This window comes from Chaetura pelagica, unplaced genomic scaffold (genome assembly GCF_000747805.2).
Source record: "Chaetura pelagica isolate M959 unplaced genomic scaffold, ChaPel_1.0 scaffold325, whole genome shotgun sequence".
In the NCBI taxonomy this organism is placed as follows: Eukaryota; Metazoa; Chordata; class Aves; order Apodiformes; family Apodidae; genus Chaetura; species Chaetura pelagica.
Genome location: NW_009953307.1, coordinates 82,893 through 108,791, shown reverse-complemented (window position 1 = coordinate 108,791; position 25,899 = coordinate 82,893). Strand labels below are relative to the sequence as shown.

The following is a 25,899-nucleotide window of genomic DNA, read 5'->3' as shown; positions in this document are numbered from 1 at the left end:
AGCCTGGCAGGGCAGCCCCTCTGGATGCCACCTCCTTGGAGGGTTTTTTGCCCCACTGCCGGTTGGGTGGCATGTGCCATGTCTGGGTGGGATGTCAACCGAGTGGGGCAGTCTGGGAATGGCACTACTGGGCAAAGCACTTGTCAGGAGGAGGCTGCAAGGTGCTGGGTCCTGGAGAGGGGCTTGGTCCCAGGCAGGCAGGGTGCAGGGCAGGGCAGCAGGGGGTGGCTGCCGAGCCCCCACGGGGATTGCAGTTGTGAGGGACCAGGGGAGCTGGCACCCATCACCTCCCAGTCCACTTGAGGGGTGAGCTGGAGGGGCTGTGGGGGGGGGGGCATCCTGCAGTTGATGTGTGCAGGCTGCCTGTCTGGGATATCTTCGGGACAGCTCAACCCGAATCATAGGCTCTGGGTGCCTGGGGTGGCACCTGCACTTGTGTCACCAGTGTTGCTTCCATCCACCCGTGCATGGCATGGGTCGTGGCTCGCTGGGTGGTTTCTGCCTGGGCAGGCTGACACCCTCAGCAAATGCACACATATGTGCAGCAAACCCTTGCTGGGGCAGGGAGGTGCAAGCCAGCATAGCCATATCCCATGGTGCCAGGGACAGAGCCAGGGCAGCCAGCAGAGCAGGTGTATGCCCGTGGGACTGCTTGTGTCTTGTAACCGGGCCACAGAGTGGGGAGCAGCTCTGCCCCCTGCAATGGCCAAACTGCACAAAGGTTTGTGAGGGGCATGGTGGGGTCAGGGATGGGACAGGTACCTCCACAGAGCCAGGTGGTGACATTCTGTGTCGTGCTATGGAGAGTGTGCCATGGGCAGGGCCAGCATCAGTGATTGGGTTGGTCTCAGAGCCATCACATGGGGCTTCTTGGCCACAGAAGAGTGAGAATGGCCACCAGAGGAGGGGAGAATGCAGGATCCCATGGGCAGGGGAGGGCAGCGTCAGGGCTGTGTAGGGCAGCAGGCAGCTGCAGGCTGGGCCACTCATTGCCCAGGGCAGAATCCTCAAGGCTGCTCTCCGCAGCATGCAACATCATCTGTCAGTGCCTTGCAGCTGCCTGCTCTGCCTCAGCATGGTGGGCTTCGGCAGCATGACCCTGAAGCCATGCCAAGACAGGCAGCTTCCTGCAAAGCTGAGCTGCCATCAGTGCCTCATTCTGGGTAGCTGCAGCTTGGGCTCAAGGTGCTATCTCTGGTGGGATGCAGCTCAGACCTCAGTGCTCCCCATCCATTGGAGTGGTGCTCTGTGCTGGCTTGCTGAACCATGCTCCCCAGCTCTCATGCAGTGGCCAGCTGGGACAGTCCCAGGAAGACTTTGGCCCCTGGGTAAGACGTTGCAGTTTCTGAGCAGTTTATGGCTCTTTGTGCAGCTCCAGTCCCTGGCTCTCTCTCCAGGGTTGTTTGCTGGTTTGGGAAGCACCTCACAGATGGGGGGACTCTGGCCCTGCAGATGGTCACAGTGATGATGGGGACACTGAGAAACACTTCCCCATTGACGCTGGTTGGTTTCTGCCTGGGCAGGCTGACACCCTCAGCAAATGCACACATATGTGCAGCAAACCCTTGCTGGGGCAGGGAGGTGCAAGCCAGCATAGCCATATCCCATGGTGCCAGGGACAGAGCCAGGGCAGCCAGCAGAGCAGGTGTATGCCCGTGGGACTGCTTGTGTCTTGTAACCGGGCCACAGAGTGGGGAGCAGCTCTGCCCCCTGCAATGGCCAAACTGCACAAAGGTTTGTGAGGGGCATGGTGGGGTCAGGGATGGGACAGGTACCTCCACAGAGCCAGGTGGTGACATTCTGTGTCGTGCTATGGAGAGTGTGCCATGGGCAGGGCCAGCATCAGTGATTGGGTTGGTCTCAGAGCCATCACATGGGGCTTCTTGGCCACAGAAGAGTGAGAATGGCCACCAGAGGAGGGGAGAATGCAGGATCCCATGGGCAGGGGAGGGCAGCGTCAGGGCTGTGTAGGGCAGCAGGCAGCTGCAGGCTGGGCCACTCATTGCCCAGGGCAGAATCCTCAAGGCTGCTCTCCGCAGCATGCAACATCATCTGTCAGTGCCTTGCAGCTGCCTGCTCTGCCTCAGCATGGTGGGCTTCGGCAGCATGACCCTGAAGCCATGCCAAGACAGGCAGCTTCCTGCAAAGCTGAGCTGCCATCAGTGCCTCATTCTGGGTAGCTGCAGCTTGGGCTCAAGGTGCTATCTCTGGTGGGATGCAGCTCAGACCTCAGTGCTCCCCATCCATTGGAGTGGTGCTCTGTGCTGGCTTGCTGAACCATGCTCCCCAGCTCTCATGCAGTGGCCAGCTGGGACAGTCCCAGGAAGACTTTGGCCCCTGGGTAAGACGTTGCAGTTTCTGAGCAGTTTATGGCTCTTTGTGCAGCTCCAGTCCCTGGCTCTCTCTCCAGGGTTGTTTGCTGGTTTGGGAAGCACCTCACAGATGGGGGGACTCTGGCCCTGCAGATGGTCACAGTGATGATGGGGACACTGAGAAACACTTCCCCATTGAGGAGTGACCAGTGTCTTTGCAGCTTGATGTGCTGTGTGGCACCAGCCAAGCTCAGCTGTGCTCCCGGCCCTGCTAGCCCTCAGGGACTGAGCTGGGACAGAGGCATGGCCAGTGGCACAGGGTTGGGGGGCGCACCTACCTGGAGGGGGCTCAGAGCAGCATCCTCCAGCAGCTGCTGCTGGTGCAGCTCCAAACCAGCCTGGCAGGAAAGGGAGCACTGAGAGATCCCAGGGTGGAGGGAGAAAAGGGACCCCCTGCACACACAGGAGGCTGCCCCCCTCAGAGCAGTGACCCTGTTGAAGGGCTGAACCCCAAGCTTGCAGCAGCCAGTGGCACTCAGGAAGCTCCCAGCAGTGGATCAAGATGAGACCCTGCTCCTCTGCACCCTCTGGGGCAGCAGATTGTACTGGGCACTGTGGAGACATGCAAAGCCAGATCCAAGATTCCTCATGGGGAAGCTGCTGGATGGTTCCCTAAAAGGTGCCAAGTGCAGCAGGTCCCAGCATTTGGAGAGAAGCAGCTGTCCCTCGGTCCTTCCATCCGTCCCTCAGCACTTCCATGCATCCCTTGGTGCTCCTTGTGCTGGAGCGTAGGGGATCCCCTCAGAGCAACAGCCCCAGGGAGCACAAGAGGGACTCTGGTGGGTCCCCACCCTGTAGGCTCTAGGGCCATGGGGGGCAGCTCAGGTGGTGCAGAGAGGCTGGCACCAGGTGTGCTGGCATCCCAGCTTGGGCACCGTGGAGACCCTCCAGGGACACACAAGTCCCTAAGGTGCCCGAGGGCCAGTAGTACTCTTATAGGGCTGGCATGGCATCCCCCCTGCCCAGCTGGGCACCTCCCTGAGGTACAGGTCGTCTGGGGCTGCTCCCTCTGCAAACAACTGACAGCTCATCCACCAGTGTTCTGCAATGGAAGCTGGAGCCTTCTAGGGTTGGGGGGGAACCAGGCTCCTGAGAGCAGCCCTTCTGCTCCCCCCCCACAACTGCAACCAGTGAGCTCAGGCCAGGATACAGCTTCAAAGTCGATTGTAGATTGCATGTTTCCACAGCTGGTTCTCCAAAGAAGTAGAACACAGCTGTGTGAGGCAGAAGGGAAGTATCTGTGGTGGTTACATGTGAGCCTCCTCCAAGCATCTGCTGGTGGGTCTGAGGTGCGGCTGCATGGCAAAGCCGTTGATGGTGGATCCTGGTCTCAGTATTCAAATTAGGGGAAAATCAGCTGTTGAATAGAGAAACAGCTGTATATTGGGCTTGTAAAAAAATGCTGCAAGCAGTGATGCAGCTAGAAATGGTGCATATTATATAAATAATAGTCAATCAGAAATAGTGAAGGTGATAAAACAGTGCAGATACTGCAAATAGTGACTTGCGATGGTACGGAGCTATGAAAGAAGTCCAGGTTCTATAAATAAGGCTCCATACCAGATCCTGGTGGCATCAGAGGTTAAGCCCTACTGCAGCTGGGGCCACAAATACAGATGCAAATTATCCTGCCAGGCAAATCATCCTGCCCCTGACTTGTGAAGACATCACCCAGGTGGGTGCTGCAGGCCAGCCCTGTGCTCTGCAGGTTTACAGCCAATCCTGGCCCAGGAGACCATCTGGGAGAGAGGAGAAGCCCCCTTCCTGGGAACCTGGCAGGCTCAGACCAGGGGCAGAAGCTCCTTCAGTCCTGGGAGGCTGGTGACTCAGTTTCTCCTTTCTCGATGTGCCAAGGGAATGTGGGTTAGGGGGGAAAGGGAGCCCTGCCACACTGGGGAGCAGACCCCAAGGTGGGCTATGGGCTGCTGCCTTCAAGTTTGGGAAAGGAGGGGGCTGGGGAAGGACAGCGAGCAGCTGGAGACTGGTTGCTCTAGCCCTGTGTGGCCTCAGGACAGTGCAGCCACGGTGGGCTGCTGCCAACACGGCGCCATGGCAGTGCTGCCCACCTGTGGGATCTGGGCATCGAGATCGTTGAAGAATTGGCATATCCCCCGTAATCCTCCCAAAGGTGCAGACCTGCCATGAGGCACTGGGATGAGCATCCCACCTTTGCCTTGGGGGATGCCCAGGGAGGGCAGTGCCAGGGACCTCCCTGCCAGGGTCTGCAGAGCCCAGGAGGATGAGAGCAATGAAGAGGTCAGTAGGGCAGCCGTGGCTGCCAACAACTATCACCTGGACCGTTCTAGGGTCCCCACACACCCCAGGAAGGCTGTGAGCCTTACCCGGTTTCTCTGGGGGTCTCTGCCAGGCATTGCTGGCACAGAGGGACAGAGGACTAGGGGAGCTCAGCACGAGGGTCCTTGCGGGGCGCTGAGACTCGAGGTTACCACGGGGGCTGAGCATGGCAGGGACCCTCTGGCTTGGTGGGGACAGTCGCTGGCCCCGGCCATGGGACTCCCCTCCCGTATACCGGTCACCAGCGGCGGTGGGGGAGGTCAGGCGACGTGTGGACGCTCTGGGCTTGTTTGGAAACAGGCAAGAAGTTGGGATTTGTTTTTCCAAGCTGGAGTGGGGGGAGGGCTGGGGTGGGGAGAGGAGAGGTGGGGTGGGCGGAGAATGTGCCGGGAGAAGGAGACGCTCCGCAAACTCCCGGCCGGGAGCCAGCCCCGCTGGGCGGGCTGTGCCGGAGGGGGGACCGGGCTGTGCCGGAGGGGGGACCGGGCTGTGCCGGAGGGGGGACCGGGCTGTGCCGGGGCAATCACTGAGCGCGTGTCCCCTTCCGCTCCAAGGGACATCAGCTGCTCAGGGTTGGATTTGGCCCCTGCAGGGCCCTTGGAGGTGGTTTTGGGGGGCACAGGGCTGAACCCTGTTCTTGCACATCACTGGGCACTGTGTGATGGGCCCTAGCAGGGATCCTCCAGCAGGGTTTCCTGCCAGTGAGTCTGTCCTGACATCCCCTGTGCACCCGCAGCCTGACACCCGTCCTGGACATCTGCGTGTCCTGACACATGTGTGTGCATCCCAGTGCTCTGTATCTCTGCGCAGCTGGGCTGGGTGCCTCGTGCCCAGGTTGTGGGGGACACATGTGAGCAGGGCCCAGAGGACACCTTTGTCGCTGCCACGTTGCAGAGGGCAGCTGATGGGGTGAAGCAGCCCAGTGAGGGACACCCCCCAAGTTTGCACCGTATCTGAGATGGAGAAGAGATATGCAGCAAGATGTGCCCTCCACAGTCACATGGTGGCTCTGCCACCTGCCTGCACTGGCTGTCCTGCCCAGCCCAGCTCTGGGCACCACACAGCCTGTCCTGGTGTTGCCAGGGCTGTGCCACTGCATGCACCCAGCTCCTGGGGGTGCTGGGTCCCCAGTGCCTATCCACCCTGAACTCCATCCCCTCCACCCAGAGCAGGCAGTAGAGCTGTGTCCAGCTTGGTACAGGGGTGCTGGCCATGGCAGCCCTACACTTTCCTCCAGCAATCCCCAGATCCTCTTGACAGCCTCCCCACAAACCCTGCCAACTATCCTGCAAACCCCACGGCAACTCCCCCAGTGCCAAAACCACACTCCAGCTGAATATGGAGCATCCCTCTGCACTGTAGGTTCCTTGTGCCACCAACCACCTCCAAGCCTCCCCCCAACTCACCATGGCCTTTATGGGGCAAGGGGGGGACCACCTAGGGGTGGCTGCCTGGTGGTTTGCAGGAGTTAGACCTTTGCCAGAGTCCAAACTAGGCAAAAAAACGTCATGGAGTCTGAGCATGACCTCTGAGCATAGGCTCCAGTTACCCTGGAAAGCAGTGGGACCTGGGTGCTTATCTCAGGTTTGCAGAGATAGGCAGAGGGATGTAGGTGGTTTTGGTGGGTCTCAGCATTGTCTTCCCAGTCCAACACCCCCATCCTGCTGGCCTGCGCTGACTCTTCCCACAGGCAAGGCAAGGCAGAGCAGGCAGCTTGGGCAGATGACAGCCACAGCCTTGGCTGGGACCACCATGGGCTGTTGGGGTGAAATGGGACAGCCTCACCCACCCATACATGACCATGTCTGGACCTGTACCTCCAGAGCCACAGGAAGCTGGAGGTGATAGAGATGAGGTACAGGACAAGTTTTGGGAAGCAGAGCCAATCCCAGTCCATGCCAGCCTTGTGTTCTTCCTGCCTTCCTTCCTCCTTTCTTTCCTCTCTCCCTGCCTCCCTCTTTTCTTCCCTCCCTTCCTTCCCTTCCTTTTCTCCCTTGCAGGACCAAGCTCACATCTCCCAGCTTCCTAGCTGGGACACCTTCAAGCCCCGTCACCACCATTACACTGGGGAAAATGAGGTGTGCAAGAAAAGGCAGGGCCTGCCCTTGAGCCCTCATCTCCAGGCTCTGCATCCCACCCCCTCTGCAGGATGTGCCCCCTTGCCCTGACCTCCCGGACACACTTGGATCCCTGAGGGGCTTTTAACAAGGTTCTCTTTTCTTGCAGGAGTCCCTGGTGCTATACCAGGAGGGGGAGTCCCAGGAGCAGGCTTTTTCCCAGGTAAGGGGCTCCAGGCAGTGTTGGGAGGGCATCACTCTGTTTGTAGATATCGGGCAGGTGCTGAGGAGTTCCCAGGTACCTCTAAGCCAGCACAGAGGGCTGGGTACCTGCCAGCCATGATCAGGGGACATGGGGACACCCTGTCTGGCTGCTCAGCCTTGGGTGGCTGCCCCAGTGCTAGTCCCACAGTGTCGAGACAGGACTTGGAAGCAGTGCCAGGCCTACACCCTGCTCAGCGCTGGCCACAGGGGGTGCTCTGAGGTCACAAGCTGTCCCCAGTGTTTCAGCCAAAAGTCTGGGGACATCCCAGTGAAAATGCCCCACCCCTTGCACCCTTGTGACAGTCTCTCTGCCTTCCTATGGACCCCTGGGGGCCTGGCACGAGTGAGTGGGTGGGTTGTGCTCACAGGGCTGGGTGCTAATACTGTGCCATTGCTCACAGGTGCTGGAGTTGGAGGTTTAGGAGCAGGTGAGTGCTGGGACCCCCTTTTCGCAGGTTGTATGGGATGGGGAGGGGGGGCAGCACCTTCACAGAGCTGCCTGGTGTTGAGCATGGAGTCTGCTATGAGGCTGGTCTGTCCCACATCCCTCCCCTGGGGGATGCTCAGAGGAAGGATAGCTCTGACCTCTCTTCACGTACTCTTCCCTAGGACTCGGGGCTGCAGGAAAACCTCTCAAACCAGGTAAAGAGCTTTTCCTTGGCCCTCTCACCATCGCTGGCATTGCCAGTGGCCAGGACGTTTCCCAGCCCCTGTTGCCTTCATGTTTTTCCCACATAACCAAGGGAATTGCCCTGCCCAATGCACCCCCATGGCCAAGGCATGCAGCAACTGGCACTTTAAGCCCTGTCTTACCCTACTAAACCCTACCAAGCCCCCAGAGCCTGAGAAGCCTTCCTCCCTCATCCCCCAATTCCTCACCCTGCCCCCAGTCCCCACTGATCACCCTCTTGGGGTGCTTGTGCTTGCAAAAACCTGCACCAAAGCTCCTTGGGAAGATGCAAAGCTGGGTATCACAGCTGGGACCAGTGGGGAGCTGACATCACCTGCATTCCTGGCTAAGCAGCTTCTGCTGGGGCTTCTGCAGCCCACGCTGGGGTTTGTCTGGCCTAGAAAGGAGGAGGCATGAGGGAACATCGCTGGAAGAGAGATGAGATGCTGGCAGGATGCAGAGGCCCAAGGCACTGAACCTGGGGCACAGCTGGGAGGTGCTGGGTCAGCAGGAGACAAATCTGGTGCCAGTGAAGATGCTCAGTGCCCATTGAGGCCCAGGGAGGGATGCTCTTTTAGGTGGATACCCAGGTTCCCCCTCCCTTCCTGCCCTGGGGCTACCCGCTGTGCCCCAGGACAGAGGCACAGTGCCCCCCCCCATGGCCCCCCAGCTGGCCTGGCTGTGTGGCAGGAGCACCAGCCTGAGGCAGGACCCGACAACCTCCGTTTACTCAGATTTCAGCTTGTGGAAAGAAAAACAAGGCCCTTTACTTTGGCGTAATTAAAACCAAACGTGGTAGTGCGGCTCTGAAGCCCCAGCCGAGCGGCATCTTCCCCAAGCCAAGGGCTGTGGAATTTGCGCCTGAAGGGAGCGAGGGCTGATTAGCCCCAGATGTTGGAAGGCGGCGCTGGCCTGAGCTGCAGGCACTCATTCCTCAGCCATAAACATTTTGTCTCTGTCCCCTTGTGGCTTGGCAGGGTGGGAAGTAAGTGAGGCAGAAAGGGACAGGATGGGAGACACAGATGTTGGTGGGCATGTTCGTCACCCATCCCTATGCCTATCCCCTGGACATGCTCCCACCTCCCAGGGATGGTGCAAGTGGGACACATCTGCTCCTCTGGCTCTGGATGTCTCCCTCTGCCTCACCCTACTTCTCTTTCCAGGGGTCGGAGCTCTTGGGGGACTTGGCGCACTTGGCCTGCAGCCAGGTGAGCACAGACCACCAGCCAGCCCTGCTCTGGGCTGTCCCCAGGACAGTGTTCCCAGCGACCCATCCTAGGGACAGCATGTGGCTTGTCCCCATCAAGTGCCCTCTGTAGCCTGCCTGGCAGGTCCCATCTGGGCTAGGGTTCCTTCCCAGACCCGAGGGACTAGCAGCCACCAACGTGCAGCCCTGTGGTCCCCCAACCATGGCTGGATGCCCCTGAGCTGTGATGGTCAAGGAGGGACCTGGGGTCCCCGCAGGGTCTTCAGCAGTGGGACAGTGCCTGCATGTGGCTGTCCAGCCTGCCTGGAGCTGCAGGGAACCCCAGCATGTGCAGTGGCCAGTGACACTGCAGGGTGCCCTGGGTGGTGGTGGCACAGCTAGTGATGGGTGGGATGTGGATGGAAGAAGGTACTTGGGCGTGGCGGGTGCTGGGAGAAGCCAATGCAGGACAGGGCCATGCCTACAAGCTGCTGCCTTGCCCAGCCTAACGCCAGCCCCCAGCACTACCACGCAGCTCCCCACAGACCAGCACCACCCCTGTGCCCACATGTGTGGGGATGCTCATGCAGGTTCTTCTCCTCCCCACAGGTGCTGGGGGTCTCTTCCCCGGAGGTGCCTTCCCTGGGGGTGTCTTCCCGGGTGCTGCCTCTGCTGCCGCGCTCAAGGCTGCAGCCAAAGCTGGTGAGTGCCAGAGGTGTCCCAGGCCATGCTGAGCCAGGTAGCAATGCCAGGCAAGGCAACAGTGGGGCTTGGGCAGCACCCAGAGACTCCTGGTGTCCCCTGGGATCCTGGATTAGGAAAGCTTTCTCTGTGAAGCTGGGGGGGCTGCAGGTAGGAAGTGCTCTCACAGGGATCCCCAACAATTTGGAGGGACACTGGCACTTCTTGGTGTGCTGGGAAGGGGTATTGGCCAAACCTGAGCCCACAGGAGCCAAGAGCACTGAGCTGCCTGGTCCCTCTGCCCAGGTCTAGAGGACCCACCCCTCGTAGTGACTCAGGGTGTTCTCTTCACCCCCCAAGAGCCATCCTGAGCTTGTTCCTTCCTTCTGCACTGATCTGGCAACCTGTAGTCCAGCAGTGGCATCTCTCACTGGTACCCTCCTCTTCCCATTGCCCCCAAGTGCTGCCATTGGTGGCGTGGGTGGAGCTAGTGCCCCTGGTGGCCTCAGGGTCTCCACAGGTAGGTTATATCCTTCAGCGCCAGTGTAGCCAAGCCTGGGGCAGACTTGTCCACGTGCCTGCCAGGGGCTGGTGCCCACAGCTCAAGGGGTCTCTGCTGCCTGCAGGTGTGGTAGCACCGGGCGGGGTGCAGCCTGGGCCTGGTGCAGCAGGAAAACCCCCCAAAGTACCAGGTAGGTGCACAGTCCCAGATGCGGGGGCTGAGGTGGGGATTGGCTTCAGCCAGGCATTCATCCCTCCCTTTCTCTCGCCCGGCAGGCGCTGGGATTCCTGGAGCTTTCCCGGGTGGTGTGCTCCCCGGCACAGGTGAGCTGGGGGTCCCCACCCCACTGGCAGCACCCCCACCTCCAAAGGGGTCCTCACCTGGTGCCAGCACCCTGGTTTTGATCAATAGTCTTGTGGCCAACTAGGCATTATAACAGTTTCCAAACCCTTTTGCTGGGGCCATAGTGACATTCCACCATGCCAAAGACAGGGGACCCAGCATCATCAGATACTTGTGCCAAGCTCAGCGGGAGCAGGCAACTCTGAGAAAGGAGCTGGCACAGAGCACACCAGGGCCAGCTTGCCCAGCCAGGGAAGATGGTGCGGGGGCGTGGCGGGTGCGGGAAAAAGCCAATGCAGGACAGGGCCATGCCTACAAGCTGCTGCCTTGCCCAGCCTAACGCCAGCCCCCAGCACTACCACGCAGCTCCCCACAGACCAGCACCACCCCTGTGCCCACATGTGTGGGGATGCTCATGCAGGTTCTTCTCCTCCCCACAGGTGCTGGGGGTCTCTTCCCCGGAGGTGCCTTCCCTGGGGGTGTCTTCCCGGGTGCTGCCTCTGCTGCCGCGCTCAAGGCTGCAGCCAAAGCTGGTGAGTGCCAGAGGTGTCCCAGGCCATGCTGAGCCAGGTAGCAATGCCAGGCAAGGCAACAGTGGGGCTTGGGCAGCACCCAGAGACTCCTGGTGTCCCCTGGGATCCTGGATTAGGAAAGCTTTCTCTGTGAAGCTGGGGGGGCTGCAGGTAGGAAGTGCTCTCACAGGGATCCCCAACAATTTGGAGGGACACTGGCACTTCTTGGTGTGCTGGGAAGGGGTATTGGCCAAACCTGAGCCCACAGGAGCCAAGAGCACTGAGCTGCCTGGTCCCTCTGCCCAGGTCTAGAGGACCCACCCCTCGTAGTGACTCAGGGTGTTCTCTTCACCCCCCAAGAGCCATCCTGAGCTTGTTCCTTCCTTCTGCACTGATCTGGCAACCTGTAGTCCAGCAGTGGCATCTCTCACTGGTACCCTCCTCTTCCCATTGCCCCCAAGTGCTGCCATTGGTGGCGTGGGTGGAGCTAGTGCCCCTGGTGGCCTCAGGGTCTCCACAGGTAGGTTATATCCTTCGGCGCCAGTGTAGCCAAGCCTGGGGCAGACTTGTCCACGTGCCTGCCAGGGGCTGGTGCCCACAGCTCAAGGGGTCTCTGCTGCCTGCAGGTGTGGTAGCACCGGGCGGGGTGCAGCCTGGGCCTGGTGCAGCAGGAAAACCCCCCAAAGTACCAGGTAGGTGCACAGTCCCAGATGCGGGGGCTGAGGTGGGGATTGGCTTCAGCCAGGCATTCATCCCTCCCTTTCTCTCGCCCGGCAGGCGCTGGGATTCCTGGAGCTTTCCCGGGTGGTGTGCTCCCCGGCACAGGTGAGCTGGGGGTCCCCACCCCACTGGCAGCACCCCCACCTCCAAAGGGGTCCTCACCTGGTGCCAGCACCCTGGTTTTGATCAATAGTCTTGTGGCCAACTAGGCATTATAACAGTTTCCAAACCCTTTTGCTGGGGCCATAGTGACATTCCACCATGCCAAAGACAGGGGACCCAGCATCATCAGATACTTGTGCCAAGCTCAGCGGGAGCAGGCAACTCTGAGAAAGGAGCTGGCACAGAGCACACCAGGGCCAGCTTGCCCAGCCAGATGCAATGTGGAAAGGAGGGGGAGGAGATGGTGGGGGGAGAGGAATTCCTCACTGCAAAGTAATTTGGGGGAGGAAAACTTGTGAAAACAAGATGTTTCAACATAGTCAGAAGGAGAAGTGTGTTACTGGTAAGGAATGTCCTTTCCATGTCAGAGAATGCCTGAGTTATAATGAAAGACATTTGTAAAAGGGGAAACAAAACAAAACTTCAACACCAAAAACCCAACCCAAATTACTGCAAGGATAAAGGATAAACTGCTGCCTATTTCCCCTTGAGGGTCAGAGTTCTGCAGGCAGACAGACCCCCCCTCCAGCTTCCCATAGAGCCCCAGCTTGCTCAAAGCCACCACATGTCACCAAGGGCAGGCAGCAAGGCCTAGGGCTTGGCTGCATCGTGGCATTGGCTGGTGCTCTGATGTTATGAGTGAGACCCATGTCCCCTGCAAACACCCCAAGCTCCTGTGTGGGCAGCTCGGTGCCCATCCCACTCCCCCAGAGCACAGGCATCCCAAGGGCTGGAGCAAACCCTTCCCCAGCAGCTTTGCCTGAGGGGAGGCAGCTTTGGCCCTGGGAGATAAGAGAACCTTGTCCCAGGGTACAGGCTCTGTGCTGGGCCAGAGTTGAGTGACAGGGATTTGGGAGCTGGATACAAAGGTTTTGCGTGTCAACAAGGCCTCACGGTGCTCACCTGGCACCTCTGGTCTCTGCCTCAGGTGTTCGCTTCCCTGGCGTAGGGGTGCTGCCTGGAGTGCCCACTGGTGCTGGAGTCAAGCCAAAAGGTCCAGGTAGGTCTCCTCAGGCCTCTGGGCAGAGGCGACTCCAGCTCTGCCACCATCCCCACCCTGCCAGGGCTGGCTTCAGCCCATCTTTCAGGCTTGCTGCCCCACAGGGCACTTGGGTGGGTGAAACTGACTCCCAGCTGAGCCTACAAAGCCCGTGCAAACTGGTGTGTACCCTGAGGACCAGCCCCAGGGCTCATGTGGTGCCTTTGTGTTTCTGCCTAGGAGCAGGAGCCTTCGCAGGAGTCCCTGGTGAGTGTCCTATCTCTTTCACCTGTTCCCTTCTCAAACCTGTTCATCACAGCCATGGCCTCCCCACCCCAGAAGACGCCTCAGGGCTTCCCAAGCCACTCACTCTCTTCTCTTGAGATTCTCTTGTGCACTCCCCTCTCGCAAGGACTTGTGGCAGCCTGGGTACAGGCTCCAGGTGAGAGTCTGCTGTTGGCTTTGCAGGACTAGGAGGTTTTGGAGGTCAGCAGCCCGGTGTCCCTCTGGGGTATCCCATCAAAGCTCCTAAGCTCCCAGGTAAGCTGTCACAGCCAACAGCCTGGAGTTGAAGGACCCCCAGTAGTGCCAGGAGAAGTTCCCCAGGGCTGAGCCATTGTGCCCCTGGTCCCCTGGACATGTCAGGATCGGTATTGGCCCTGAGACAGCAGGACAGAGTGAAGGGCACTGGGCAGATGTGTCCAGCAGCAGCCCTACTTATCACAGCCCTATGGGCCACTGCCTGCTGCTGGTGCTCTTGCCTACAGTCCATGAGGATGATGCTATTCTTTTCTCCAGCTGTTGTAAGGTAGGAAAGAGCATGTTCTGGGGACATACTTTGGGCCAGGCCACCCCAGGTTGTCCCTGCTGGCTCCTCCTTGCATGAGGCACAGCCCTTGCAGGGACTGTCTGCTTTCTGTGGCTCCTGGGGTTGTGCTGGGCATTCATCTGGGCCTTATGTCCCAGCTCAAGGAGCTCTAGCCAGAGGCACCACCAGCAGGCAGGTGGTGGGGATGGAGCTCTGGGCAGGTCTCCCTTCCTGCTGCCCACCAAGATGAGGTTTAGGTCCAGCCTGAGGGTTCTCAGCAGCCCTTTTCCAGGCTGAGATGCTCTAGGGATCTCAGTCTTCCAGCCCTGTGCCAGGTGCCAGCTCTGCCCATCCCCAGCTGGCTGTGCCCTTGAAGGGACAGCAGCAGGACCAGCAGTTCCAGGCAGCCTGTTCTGGGTGCTGTGCCCTTCAAGGGTCAGGCTGCCAGCTTATCGGTCCCCAGAGGATTCCCAAGGAGGGGGGCAGCCAGATTTTTGTGAGGACCTGCATCCCTGAGCTGACAGAGAGCAAATGGATCTGGGGGCGTTTTGTACTCACCAAAACCTGTTGCAGCCCCGTCAGGGTCCCACAGCCTGAATGGGACACTGCTGCTGGTCACCCACTTTTTGGGGAGTCTTCATTCAATGAATTAGGGAAGGGCACCCATCTCCTTGGCCAGGGACCCCAGATGGTGCATCATGCCTCTTGCAGGGGCCAACAGGACAGTGGTGGTGTCCTAGCTGTGGTTTCAGCCATGGGGTACTGCCTGGCACCTCGGGCCTTCCCAGGGTGCAGGGGGATGCTTACCTCTGAGGGCTTGGGGCCAGTGGTGTGGGGATATGCTGGGCTGACTGTCAAGGCTCTTAGTTTGATACTACAGACAGACCCAGGGGCTCCCAGTCATCCTGGTGTCCCTTGGGCCGTATCCCAGCTACAGCAGTTTCAGGTTTGTAGGGGACAAGCGGATGGAGGGGAAAATAAGGTTTTGCAGTGGAAAGTCTTCTTTTTGGATTATTTGCTCCAAACACCCCAGCCAACTTCTGCTCTATGCTGTCACTGCTCATGAGGTGGCCTCGGAGTGACTTCACTTGCTGGTGGATCAGTTGTGGCTGAAATTGGGGTCCCATTTGATGCCCTAGGGATGGGGACTGTTCCCCAGTGCCTGGACACACTTGAATATCATCGATCTATGCCAAACCACTTCAATTCCTGCCAGCATGCAGGGCCCTGAGCCCCCGAAGCAGGATGCCCTCTGTGGCATCCTCACACTGGCACAGGATGAGTCCCCCACAGCCCTGGGGACAGGGCTGATCTCACACCTCGCTGGGGATGATGGGGACCTGGGCTTGGACCTGGCAAAACCCTTTGAGACCCAAGGGCTTGGACTAAGCCCTTGGAGTCACTGCCACCTCTGTCACCCAGCGCCAAATACTTCGGCAGCTTTGGGATGAGCAAGGTGCTGATGGGTTGTCCCAAGATGGGTGACTGGGGCCCCTAAGGTGGAGGACACCCAGCACAGCTCATGGCCACTGCAGCCTGGGAAGACTCTTCCTTCCAGCAATACTGTGCTCGGTGGGACACACCAAGACAGCCTGGCAGGATGGAGGGAAATCTGGTCTCAACATGCTGGTTGGCAGGAGGGGACAGTGTCCCATGCTCAAGGCTATGCTTTGCCATGAGCAATCCTGTCCTGCCTGCAGTAGATCCCCACCCTGCTCACAACACCCTCTGGCAGGAGGGCTTGGTGTGCAACACCCTCCAAGGAAAGTGCCGCTGGATGTGTCCCCATGGGGGAAGTGGCAGCCCTATCTCCACTCCTCAGGCCACTGCCAGCAGCAATGGGAGCTTGGTGCTGCTGGCTCCCAAGCACCCAATCCTTGTGGAGTCACGGGCATCCCTGTGCTGTCTGAAGCGGTGGAATCCTGCTCTTTCACAAGGAGGCATTTCGTCAGCAGCCGCAATGTTCCCGCTCATAATCCCTCCCCTCCTCACTAGGTCACGTATCAGCAGAGGCTTCCAAGCCTTGATTCCAATTAAAAGCTTTCCTTCAGAGCTGGCCATGGTGTGTCCAGCTGGGTACAGCTCTAGTCACTGGGCTCCTGTGTGACCCCCTGCCTAAGTGGTGTCATGGGAGGCTCCTGCAAAACCAGATTCAGATGCCACAGCCCTGGTTGCAAGGCGGAGAGTGGGTGGCTCTTTTTGGAGCCACTGATTCCAAGGTGATGGAGAAGAGCATGTCCTGGCCCAGCTCCATCACAGGGGGATTGTATGAGGATTTACTATCCTGATGGAAGAAGCCCTGTGGGCTGGTGCCATGTGTGGTGCTGGCTGGCAGAGAGGGGCTACACCACGGGGCAGAGGGGCATAGGCACTGGCAGCCAGGTGCTAACCCACCACCTTCTCTCCTCTCCAGGTGGCTATGGATTGCCCTACAGCACTGGTAAGCTGCCCTACGGTGAGTGCTCATAGCCCTCACTGTGGTTGTAGCTCCTTGTGACTCTGCCAGTTGCCGCCATGTCCTTGTGGTCACCAACCCCTGGGCAGTGTGAGGACCATCCCTCTCCCAGGGCAAGGTGGTCCCTTGGGGGACCCTTGCTGTGATGCCTATTGTCCTAGATGGGAGCGACCCAGCTCTCCTAGCATCCCAGGCCATGGGGCTGGGAGCCTTTCACCTGTGAGAGATGTTCTGGTTCTGTGCTAGGACACATCCCAGGTGACTGCCAGCTCTGGGTGGGGATGTTTGAACAAGTTTGCATCTCCACTGGGGAAGAGCCGGCTCCGGCATTCCCCCAACATCTGCTGACACTCCCACACTGACTGGGGAGGGAAAGGTCCTTTGGACTGAGGAAGCTGCTCCGACTGCCTCACCCCACTTCCTTTGGCCAGTGCCTGACCTGGCTTTGCCTCTCTGATTGTGCTTGCAGGCTTTGGGCCCGGTGGGATAGGAGCTGGCATTGGAGCAGGAGGAAAGGCAGGGTACCCCACTGGGACAGGTACACTCCTTTTGCAGGCACACCCAGGATGGGGCACTGCCACAGGCACGGTGGGGAGATGGTACTGCCGTCACTTTGCTGGTCCTTGGGTTGGGTGTTAGCCACTGCCTGGTGGCCCTGGGGCAACAGTATCACCACTGGGACAGCCTGGAGAGGTGCATCACCACCCAGATGAGAGGAGGGCGAATGCTGACAGGAGGGGCCAGTCCCCAGGGCCCCTGTGGGATAAGGGAGCTGAAGTGGTAATAGTCTGGGGACCTCAGGGGCTGCTCATGTTCTTCCCCAGGAGTTGGAGCACAGGCGGCAGCAGCAAAAGCAGCAGCAAAATATGGTGAGTTGCCCTCCCCAGGCACATCCATCCCATATTGCCCCAGTGGGCCAGCTGATCCCTCCCTCCCTTCTGGGCTGCGGAGGATGCTTGGTGTATCCCTGCATGACCAAGATGATGGCCCCCTTCTCCCATGTGGCAGGAGCTGGTGCCCTCCCAGGAGCTGGTGGTGTCCCAGGGGTTGGTGGAGTGGTCCCAGGTGCTGGCATTGTCCCAGGAACTGGAGGTGAGGTGATGGTAGGGCTTGGTCCTGTGGTGCACAGAAGGTCATAGCCCCTGTCCGGCACTCCTGACTCTATCCCACTCCTTCAGCAGTAGCGGGGCCAGCTGTGGCGGCTGCAGCAGCAAAGGCAGCAGCAAAGGCAGCAGCAAAGGCAGGAGCTTTAGGTGAGTTCTCTCAGACAGATCCAGCAGCTGCTCGAGAGCAAGGCTGACTCTTAGGACACGTAAGAACGGGGCATTGGTGCTGGGGTTTCACCACCTGCCTCACCACCCCAGCCCATCTCCTGGGGTCCTCTACCAGCCCCAGACCTCTGGAGCTGAGCTGAGAATCCCGATCCTGGGTGCATCAGAGCTCACCTGAGCAGCTGGTCCTGGAGCATCCCATGACACCGGGGGAAACTGTTTTCCCAGTAGCAGCACAGGGTGTTTTGGCGGCTCTGACTGCTCTGCTTCCTTCCAGGTGCAGGGGTTGGCGGCGTCCCAGGCCTCGTGCCTGGCGTTGGTGGTGTCCCCGGCTTGGTGCCCGGTGTTGGAGGTGTCCCTGGGGTAGCAGGTGACTGTTGCCAGGAGCCCTGTCCCCACTGCCCGGCTCTGTGCGGGGCACGAGGGCTGGTGGCTGAGGGTCCCTCTCTCTCTTGTTCCCAGGAGTCGGGGCGCCGTCAGCAGCAGCAGCAGCAAAAGCAGCCAAGTACGGTAGGTGCTGCACGGTGCACGGAGCTCCCAGCAGCTCCCCGGGGACCCCTGCTCACCTTCTGCACCCCTGGCACTTGGGGTGTCCCCAGGCAGGCAGGTCTTCCCAGGGATCCCTGCCAATGGGTTCTTAAAGCCCAGGCAGTTCCTTGGAAGCTGCCCTGCCCGACAGCAGCTCTCCTTTGGGGGCTGAGCTGCAGCCATTTCTTCCATCTCTCTTCCATGTCCTGTAGAGAGAAATCCCACCACATGCCCAGGGAAGTGGGGCATTTAGGATGAAAATGGGCCTTGAGGAGTTGATGCCTGGTTTCTCCATGAGATGTAGTTTTGCTGTGCTGAGCTCCCATGGGGTGTCTAGAGAGACAGTTCCTGTAAGGAGCTGCCACTCGTTAGTGGTGGATGCGCTTGGTGATAACAATCCCATGTTCACTGCTGCCCTTGTTGACTGTTCTGTGGGTAAAGAGCAAGGAACAAAAAACTGCTGCTTGGAGCATCCAAAGCCTGCATCAGCCCTGGGGGCAGCTGGGATTTACAAGCACTGCCCTGGGGAACTCGAGGGTCCCCAAGCTCCTGGGTGGCCTGGTGGGCTCCAGACCCCTGGGTTAGAATCACAGAAATAGGAAATAGTTTTGGATGGAAAAAACCTTTAAGATGACCAAGTCCAAACATTAATCCAGCACTGTCAAAGCCACCACTAACCCATGTCCCTCAGCACCACATCTCTAAGGTTTTTAAATCGCTCCACGGATGATGACTCCACCACTGCCCTGGGCAGCCTGGCCAGGGCCTGACAGTGCGTGGGTTGGGTATAGGAAGCTGGGAATCCCCATCCTGGGAGCATCCCAGGTCTCCTGAGTAGGTGGTTTCTGAAGTGCAGAGAGCCCACCTCAAAGCCAGGTGCCTGGAGCCTACCATGACACTGGGGAGACTATTTTCCCAGTAGCAGCACAGGGTGTTTTGGCGGCTCTGACTGCTCTGCTTCCTTCCAGGTGCAGGGGTTGGCGGCGTCCCAGGCCTCGTGCCTGGCGTTGGTGGTGTCCCCGGCTTGGTGCCCGGTGTTGGAGGTGTCCCTGGGGTAGCAGGTGACTGTTGCCAGGAGCCCTGTCCCCACTGCCCGGCTCTGTGCGGGGCACGAGGGCTGGTGGCTGAGGGTCCCTCTCTCTCTTGTTCCCAGGAGTCGGGGCGCCGTCAGCAGCAGCAGCAGCAAAAGCAGCCAAGTACGGTAGGTGCTGCACGGTGCAAGGAGCTCCCAGCAGCTCCCCGGGGACCCCTGCTCACCTTCTGCACCCCTGGCACTTGGGGTGTCCCCAGGCAGGCAGGTCTTCCCAGGGATCCCTGCCAATGGGTTCTTAAAGCCCAGGCAGTTCCTTGGAAGCTGCCCTGCCCGACAGCAGCTCTCCTTTGGGGGCTGAGCTGCAGCCATTTCTTCCATCTCTCTTCCATGTCCTGTAGAGAGAAATCCCACCACATGCCCAGGGAAGTGGGGCATTTAGGATGAAAATGGGCCTTGAGGAGTTGATGCCTGGTTTCTCCATGAGATGTAGTTTTGCTGTGCTGAGCTCCCATGGGGTGTCTAGAGAGACAGTTCCTGTAAGGAGCTGCCACTCGTTAGTGGTGGATGCGCTTGGTGATAACAATCCCATGTTCACTGCTGCCCTTGTTGACTGTTCTGTGGGTAAAGAGCAAGGAACAAAAAACTGCTGCTTGGAGCATCCAAAGCCTGCATCAGCCCTGGGGGCAGCTGGGATTTACAAGCACTGCCCTGGGGAACTCGAGGGTCCCCAAGCTCCTGGGTGGCCTGGTGGGCTCCAGACCCCTGGGTTAGAATCACAGAAATAGGAAATAGTTTTGGATGGAAAAAACCTTTAAGATGACCAAGTCCAAACATTAATCCAGCACTGTCAAAGCCACCACTAACCCATGTCCCTCAGCACCACATCTCTAAGGTTTTTAAATCGCTCCACGGATGATGACTCCACCACTGCCCTGGGCAGCCTGGCCAGGGCCTGACAGTGCGTGGGTTGGGTGTAGGAAGCTGGGAATCCCCATCCTGGGAGCATCCCAGGTCTCCTGAGTAGGTGGTTTCTGAAGTGCAGAGAGCCCACCTCAAAGCCAGGTGCCTGGAGCCTACCATGACACTGGGGAGACTATTTTCCCAGTAGCAGCACAGGGTGTTTTGGCGGCTCTGACTGCTCTGCTTCCTTCCAGGTGCAGGGGTTGGCGGCGTCCCAGGCCTCGTGCCTGGCGTTGGTGGTGTCCCCGGCTTGGTGCCCGGTGTTGGAGGTGTCCCTGGCTTGGTGCCTGGTGTTGGAGGTGTCCCTGGGGTAGCAGGTGACTGTTGCCAGGAGCCCTGTCCCCACTGCCCGGCTCTGTGCGGGGCACGAGGGCTGGTGGCTGAGGGTCCCTCTCTCTCTTGTTCCCAGGAGTCGGGGCGCCATCAGCAGCAGCAGCAGCAAAAGCAGCCAAGTACGGTAGGTGCTGCACGGTGCAAGGAGCTCCCAGCAGCTCCCCGGGGACCCCTGCTCACCTTCTGCACCCCTGGCACTTGGGGTGTCCCCAGGCAGGCAGGTCTTCCCAGGGATCCCTGCTAGTGTGTTCTTATGGAGAAGCACCTGGGGATGGAATGCCCACAGCCTATGTCCCTTCAGGCCTGGCTTTGTCCCCAAAGCAGGACCTTCTTCCTCTCTGGGATTTTCGCAGCCATGACACAAGAGTATGAGAGCAACCTATGTTGAGGTTCCACCTTAAAACTGTTCTTGCAATTGTATCTGTCTTTTTTCCTCACATTGCCTCCTGTAGCTGGCATTGGTGTTCCTGGCATTGGTGGCGTTCCTGGTGTCCCTGGAGTCCCTGGAGTCCCTGGTGTTCCTGGAGTCCCTGGTGTTCCTGGAGTCCCTGGTGTCCCCGGTGTTGCTGGCGTTCCTGGCTTGGTTCCCGGCATTGGTGGTGAGTGGCTGTGCTGGCAGGAGCCAATGTGCTGGTGCTGGCCTTGCTGGTCCTCTGACTCTCCCCTTTCTGTGTCCTCAGTAGGTGGCCCAGGAGCCGCGGCAGCCGCGGCAAAGGCAGCAGCGAAAGCCGCAGCTTTTGGTGAGCCACTGTCACCCTTTCCCAGGGAGTGAGGAGAGATGCTGGTGGGTGGGGAGCACCCCTGGGACTGTGGATGGTGGGGAGCATAGCAGGACCCCTACCTGCAGAGGCTGCCCGCTTTGCCACATCCCTGCACTTCTCTGCAGGAGCAGGGCGCGTGCCCAGTGTCGGCGTGCCCGGCGTTGGAGTCGGTGTGCCTGGCGTCGGTGTACCTGGAGTCGGTGTGCCTGGAGTCGGTGTGCCTGGAGTCGGTGTGCCTGGAGTCGGTGTGCCTGGTTTGGTGCCTGGGGTTGGAGCCATACCAGGTGAGATGGTGTCTAAGGGATGCTGAGGACATCCCCAACAGGGCCAGCTGAGGTGTGCCAGTGTGGCCACCATGGCCCATCACTACCGCTCACACTCCCCCTCTCCCTCAGGAGGTCCAGCAGCCGCCGCTGCTGCCAAAGCAGCTGCCAAAGCAGCCAAGTACGGTAAGCCAGAACCTCTATGAGGTTATCCCACATGCACTGTCTTATTCCACCCTCCCACCCCAGACTGTTTCCTTTGTCGGGGCTGAGGCCCAGCCCTGCACATGATCCCTGCAGGTCAGGGCAAGGGATGAGCCCTCTTCAGGGCTGTATGTGCAATGGGGTCCTGGCTATGTCAGGCTGTGCTCTCCAGCCACCTGGGCTGCATGGAGGGTCCCAGGTTCACCATCCATACACCTTGTTATAGAACCATAGAACAATAGAATAGTTAAGGTTGGAAAAGACCTCTAGGATCATCAAGTCCAGCTACCAACTCAATACTACCATGCCAACCATGTCTTCAAGTGTCACATCTACACATTTTTTTAACATTTCCAGGGGTGGTGACTCCTCCATTTTGCTGGGCAGCCTGTTCCAATGTTTGACCACTCTTTCAGTAAAGAAATTGTTCCTAATATCCAATCTAAACCTCCCCTGGCACAACTTGAGGCCATTTCCTCTCCATGTAATGCTGATTACTTGGGAGAAGAGATCAACACCCACCCACAGAGAATGAGAAGGTCTCCCTTCAGCCTCTTCTCCTCCAGGCTGAAGAGCCCCACTTCCCTCAGCTGCTCCTTCTCAGACCTGTGCTGCAGACCCATCCCCAGCTTTGTTGCCCTCCTCTGAACATGCTCAAACCCCTCACTGTCCTTCCAGGGAGGGGGGGGGGAAGGGGGAGGTGGGAAAACTGACCCCAGGATTTGAGATGCAGCCCCACCAGTGGGGCCAATCCCTGCCCTGGTCCTGCTGGCCACACTAGTGCTGATACAAGCCAGGATGCTTGTGGCCTTCTTGGCCACCTGCGCACACACTGGCTCATGTTTAGCCAGCTGTCAGCCCCTGGGTCCTTTTCTGCCAGGCAGCATTCCAGCCACTCTTCCCCAAGCCTGGAGTGTTGTCTGGGGCTTTTTGTGAGTGACATGTAGGACCTAGCCCTTGGCCTTGTTGAACCTCATACAATTGTCCTGGGCCCATTGATCCAGCCTGTCCAGGTCACACATCATCAGTCCATCCACCTGCCCTTCTACCCACCCATTCACACCACCAGCCAGCTAGCCACCTCAGTATTCATCTGTCCACTCTGTCCATCTGTCCGTCCATCCATTCACCCATCCGCCCGCTAGCCCACCCGCCCACTGTAGCCTGCCATGCCTTTTTAGCTAAGTTCTTTCACCACCTCTTTTCCTGACCTGATGCCCCAATCCTTCCCTTTCTCTTTGCAGGAGCAGGTGGCCTGGCTCCTGGTGTGGGTGGCCTGGCTCCTGGTGTGGGTGGCCTGGCTCCTGGTGTAGGTGGCCTGGCCCCTGGTGTAGGTGGCCTGGCCCCTGGTGTTGGAGCTGTTCCAGGTGAGGAGGAGGAAAGTGGGTGGTGGCAGCAAAGGAGTAGGTCTGGGGCAGAATGGGTGTGAATAGGGCCTCCTGACCATTCCTTGGGGGATACAAGCAAGGCAGGAGGCGCGGGTATTTCTGCAGAGGGCCTCCCCATGGGCACTGACCCCTCTCTCGCTGTCTCTGCTCAGGGGTCGGAGGTCCGGCCGCAGCAGCCAAAGCAGCAGCCAAGGCAGCCAAATTTGGTGAGTTGGATAGCAAAGCCCATCAGTGGCAGCTTGGCCCTTCCCGGGCAGTGGGCATCTGGGGTCCCCCTGGGAGCCCTGGCATGACACAGACTGGGGGGCAGTTGGGGTTGGGCACCCCTCACTGAACACATCATCCCACTGGAGTTTGGTGACAACGTGGGATCATCCCACACTGCCTCACTCTCTCTCCTCAGGTGCTAGGGTTCCAGGGGTGCCTGGTGCAGTGCCTGGCGTTGTGCCCGGTGTTGCTGGAGTTCCAGGAGTGCCAGGAGTGACACCTGGTGTTGGTGTTGTGCCTGGGGTGGTGCCGGGTGTGGGGATACCTGGAGCAGGTATGTATTTTGTCACACTGTAGCTGGGGACTAGCCTGGGGACAGTGGTGGCGGGGGATGCTAAAAACCATGGAGCCACGTGAAGGGATGGCAGGAGGGGATGCAGGTGAGAGGGGTGACTTTGGCACACGGGAGGGACGCAGCAGTGACTGTCCTGACAGTGGTGCCCTCATTCACTTCACAGGCATCCCCCAAGTAGGTGTGCAGCCTGGTGCTAAACCTCCCAAATTCGGTATGTATCTCTGCTGCCCTGCCTGTGGTCCACCTCGGACCTCCCTGGGCACCCTCCTCATCTGGCCATTGGAATGCTGGCCTTGCTTCATGTCCCTGTGTGCTCCCTGGTGCCCTGGTGGAGGGTGGCCGAGGTGTGGGAGGTGGTGTGCTGTCATGCATAGGTGCAAAGTCCCGCCCGTGCCCCCTCCCCTGGACTCGTGGGGGACATTTTTCTCCTGCTCTGCATTGTTTGCAGCCATGTGTCATGTAGGTAATGAGCCCCCTCTGAGTCTTTGTGCTCTGAGTGCTGTGACATGGGTGCCAGGGGCACCTAGGATGGGTGTCAGGGCCACCCACAGTGGGTCAAGCATTGACTGGGGGTGCCCTGAGCTGTGAGTACCAGGCTGGGGGGGACAGGGGTTAACAGTCTCTCTCTTGCAGGTGTTCCCGGGGCTGGAGTCCCAGGGGTTGGCGGCATCCCAGGTAGGTGCCGGCAGGAGCTAAGCCCAGGCAGCGGGGATATGTAGGCAAAGGGATGGTCCCCAGAGGGATACTGGTAGAGGGACACTCCCCCAGGGCACAGGAGGATTCGGGCTGCCCGAGAAAGGACAGGGACACATGGGGCTAGGTGAAGAGAGGATCAGATGCTGCCCTACTGCCCTTCCCTTCTGGCATTCACCTGGGGTCCCCATCACAGGTGCCCTTGGAGTCGGTGGTCTCGGAGTTGGTGGCCTTGGAGCTGGTGGGCTTGGTGCTGGTGAGTTATGCTGGCCCCTAGTATTGAGGATGCTCAGGGCTGGGGCACAAGGAGCCAAGAAGCAGCATGTGCTGCAGAGTGTCAGAAAGGAAGGGGGCTGCATGGGGTGCAGGGAAGGCAGGGTCCCTTTTGTGCCCTCTGGACCCATTGGTGTGGTCCCACCCCACACTGTCACCTGTGGCCCATCTTGTGTCTACCAACTGCCCTGCTTCCTGGGGTGTCATCAGAAAGGAACGTCATTGGCAAGCAGGTACTGAGAGTCATAGCACCAGCATTGCCTGTGCCATGGGGACAGGGGACAGTACTGTACCATGTCCTCAACATGTGGAGATACAAGTCCCTGCCTGGGGACCTTCTGGTTTCACAGCAGGGTCCACCTGCAACCCCAGCCCTGGTTGGGGCTGCACTGATGCCCCTCTCTGACATAGGGATCTTGTATCCAGGAGCTGCTGGAAAACCTCCCAAGCCAGGTAAGGAAAACAGGGGCTGCTCCAGTCAAGGGGCTGGAAAGGTGATCCCCTCTCTGTCCCCACACTCCCCACCCTCACCAGGGCTCTCCCGTCCCGCAGCTTTTGGTGTTGGGGGGCTGCAGCCAGGTGAGTGCTGCACTTTGGGGCTGGGTTGGGAGTATCTTCTCTACCAGGCCATGCTTGTCCCCTCTTGCTGTCCCCACCTGCTGTTGTTCCCTACTGGGTATGCCACTGCCTGGGAGAGCACACTGAAACCAGGCGAGTGCCCCAGTGGGGACAGGGGCTCTTGCAGCAGCTTTGTCCCTGCAGTGAACCAGTGAACCTGCAGCCAAGCATGGTTGGGGTGATACTCTTGTCACCGGCTGTCACTTTTTCCCTAGGGGCTGGAGTTCCTGGCTTTGGCATATCACCCATATTTCCAGGTACCATCCCTAGCTCAGCTCCTTGACACCCATCCAGGGCACACTTCGGTCCCTTGCTGGCTCGTGGGGACATGCAAAGCCCACACAGCATGGGGACACGGTGAAGGTCGGGGGGGCAACAAGGGGAACTGGGCTGAGCCAGGGGGTGCAGGGCAGAGCAGGATGGGTGCTGAGGGCCTCACTCTGTTTCCAGGTGGGGTTGCCGGTCAGCTGGGATTCGGCGGTGAGTGCCCAGCCCCCAAGCGGGGCGGTTTTGGGGTGGGGAGTGCATATCTTTCCCACTCCCAGCAGCCAAGTAGGGTGGGGGTCTCACTCACCCCGCTCTGCCTGCCCCTACAGGGAAGCCCCCCAAGACCTTCGGAGGAGCCCTCGGTGCTCTGGGCTTCAGAGGTGAGCGCTGCGGTCGGGTCGCTGGGTCGGCACCCCCTGCCCCGCTCCCAGGCCTCTCGCCAGGGCTCGGGGTGCGGCGGCTCCAACCTGTGGTTCCCCGCCCCGCAGGCGGCTGCGCGCAGGGCAAGTACTGCGGGAGGAAGCGGAAGTGACCGCGCTTCGTCACTGGTGACCTCATGAACTTTGGTGCTACTGCCTGGTCCGGAATGTACCTCCCGAGCAAAGCTGAGACAAACCCTGTCCCCAAAGCCCCGGACCCCGCCCCCCGTGCTGGGGCCATCCCTGGTCCCACGTTGCCGGGAAGGACCCCCCAGCTCCGGCAGCGCCGTCACCCCCAGCCCCTCCGGCCCCGCAGGGGGC

At 59.5% G+C, this 25,899-nt stretch overlaps 1 protein-coding gene across 1 annotated transcript in view; it reads left to right on the top strand.

The window, feature by feature from the left end:
• Positions 1–25,899, top strand: part of LOC104389109 — an 81,183-nt gene that overhangs the window by 35,251 nt on the left and 20,033 nt on the right. Inside the window, exons 5-31 of the mRNA XM_009998063.1 lie at positions 6,894–6,947; positions 7,598–7,630; positions 8,822–8,866; positions 9,454–9,546; positions 10,303–10,350; positions 10,810–10,902; positions 11,659–11,706; positions 16,830–16,874; positions 17,014–17,097; positions 17,554–17,639; positions 17,739–17,781; positions 18,773–18,858; positions 18,958–19,000; positions 19,992–20,107; positions 20,207–20,249; positions 20,583–20,729; positions 20,814–20,870; positions 21,017–21,175; positions 21,287–21,335; positions 22,603–22,725; positions 22,899–22,952; positions 23,150–23,287; positions 23,472–23,482; positions 23,942–23,983; positions 24,198–24,257; positions 25,108–25,149; positions 25,489–25,666. Coding sequence (XP_009996365.1) covers positions 6,894–6,947; positions 7,598–7,630; positions 8,822–8,866; positions 9,454–9,546; positions 10,303–10,350; positions 10,810–10,902; positions 11,659–11,706; positions 16,830–16,874; positions 17,014–17,097; positions 17,554–17,639; positions 17,739–17,781; positions 18,773–18,858; positions 18,958–19,000; positions 19,992–20,107; positions 20,207–20,249; positions 20,583–20,729; positions 20,814–20,870; positions 21,017–21,175; positions 21,287–21,335; positions 22,603–22,725; positions 22,899–22,952; positions 23,150–23,287; positions 23,472–23,482; positions 23,942–23,983; positions 24,198–24,257; positions 25,108–25,149; positions 25,489–25,666 — 2,020 coding nt within the window. The remainder of the gene's footprint in view (positions 1–6,893; positions 6,948–7,597; positions 7,631–8,821; positions 8,867–9,453; positions 9,547–10,302; positions 10,351–10,809; positions 10,903–11,658; positions 11,707–16,829; positions 16,875–17,013; positions 17,098–17,553; positions 17,640–17,738; positions 17,782–18,772; positions 18,859–18,957; positions 19,001–19,991; positions 20,108–20,206; positions 20,250–20,582; positions 20,730–20,813; positions 20,871–21,016; positions 21,176–21,286; positions 21,336–22,602; positions 22,726–22,898; positions 22,953–23,149; positions 23,288–23,471; positions 23,483–23,941; positions 23,984–24,197; positions 24,258–25,107; positions 25,150–25,488; positions 25,667–25,899) is intronic.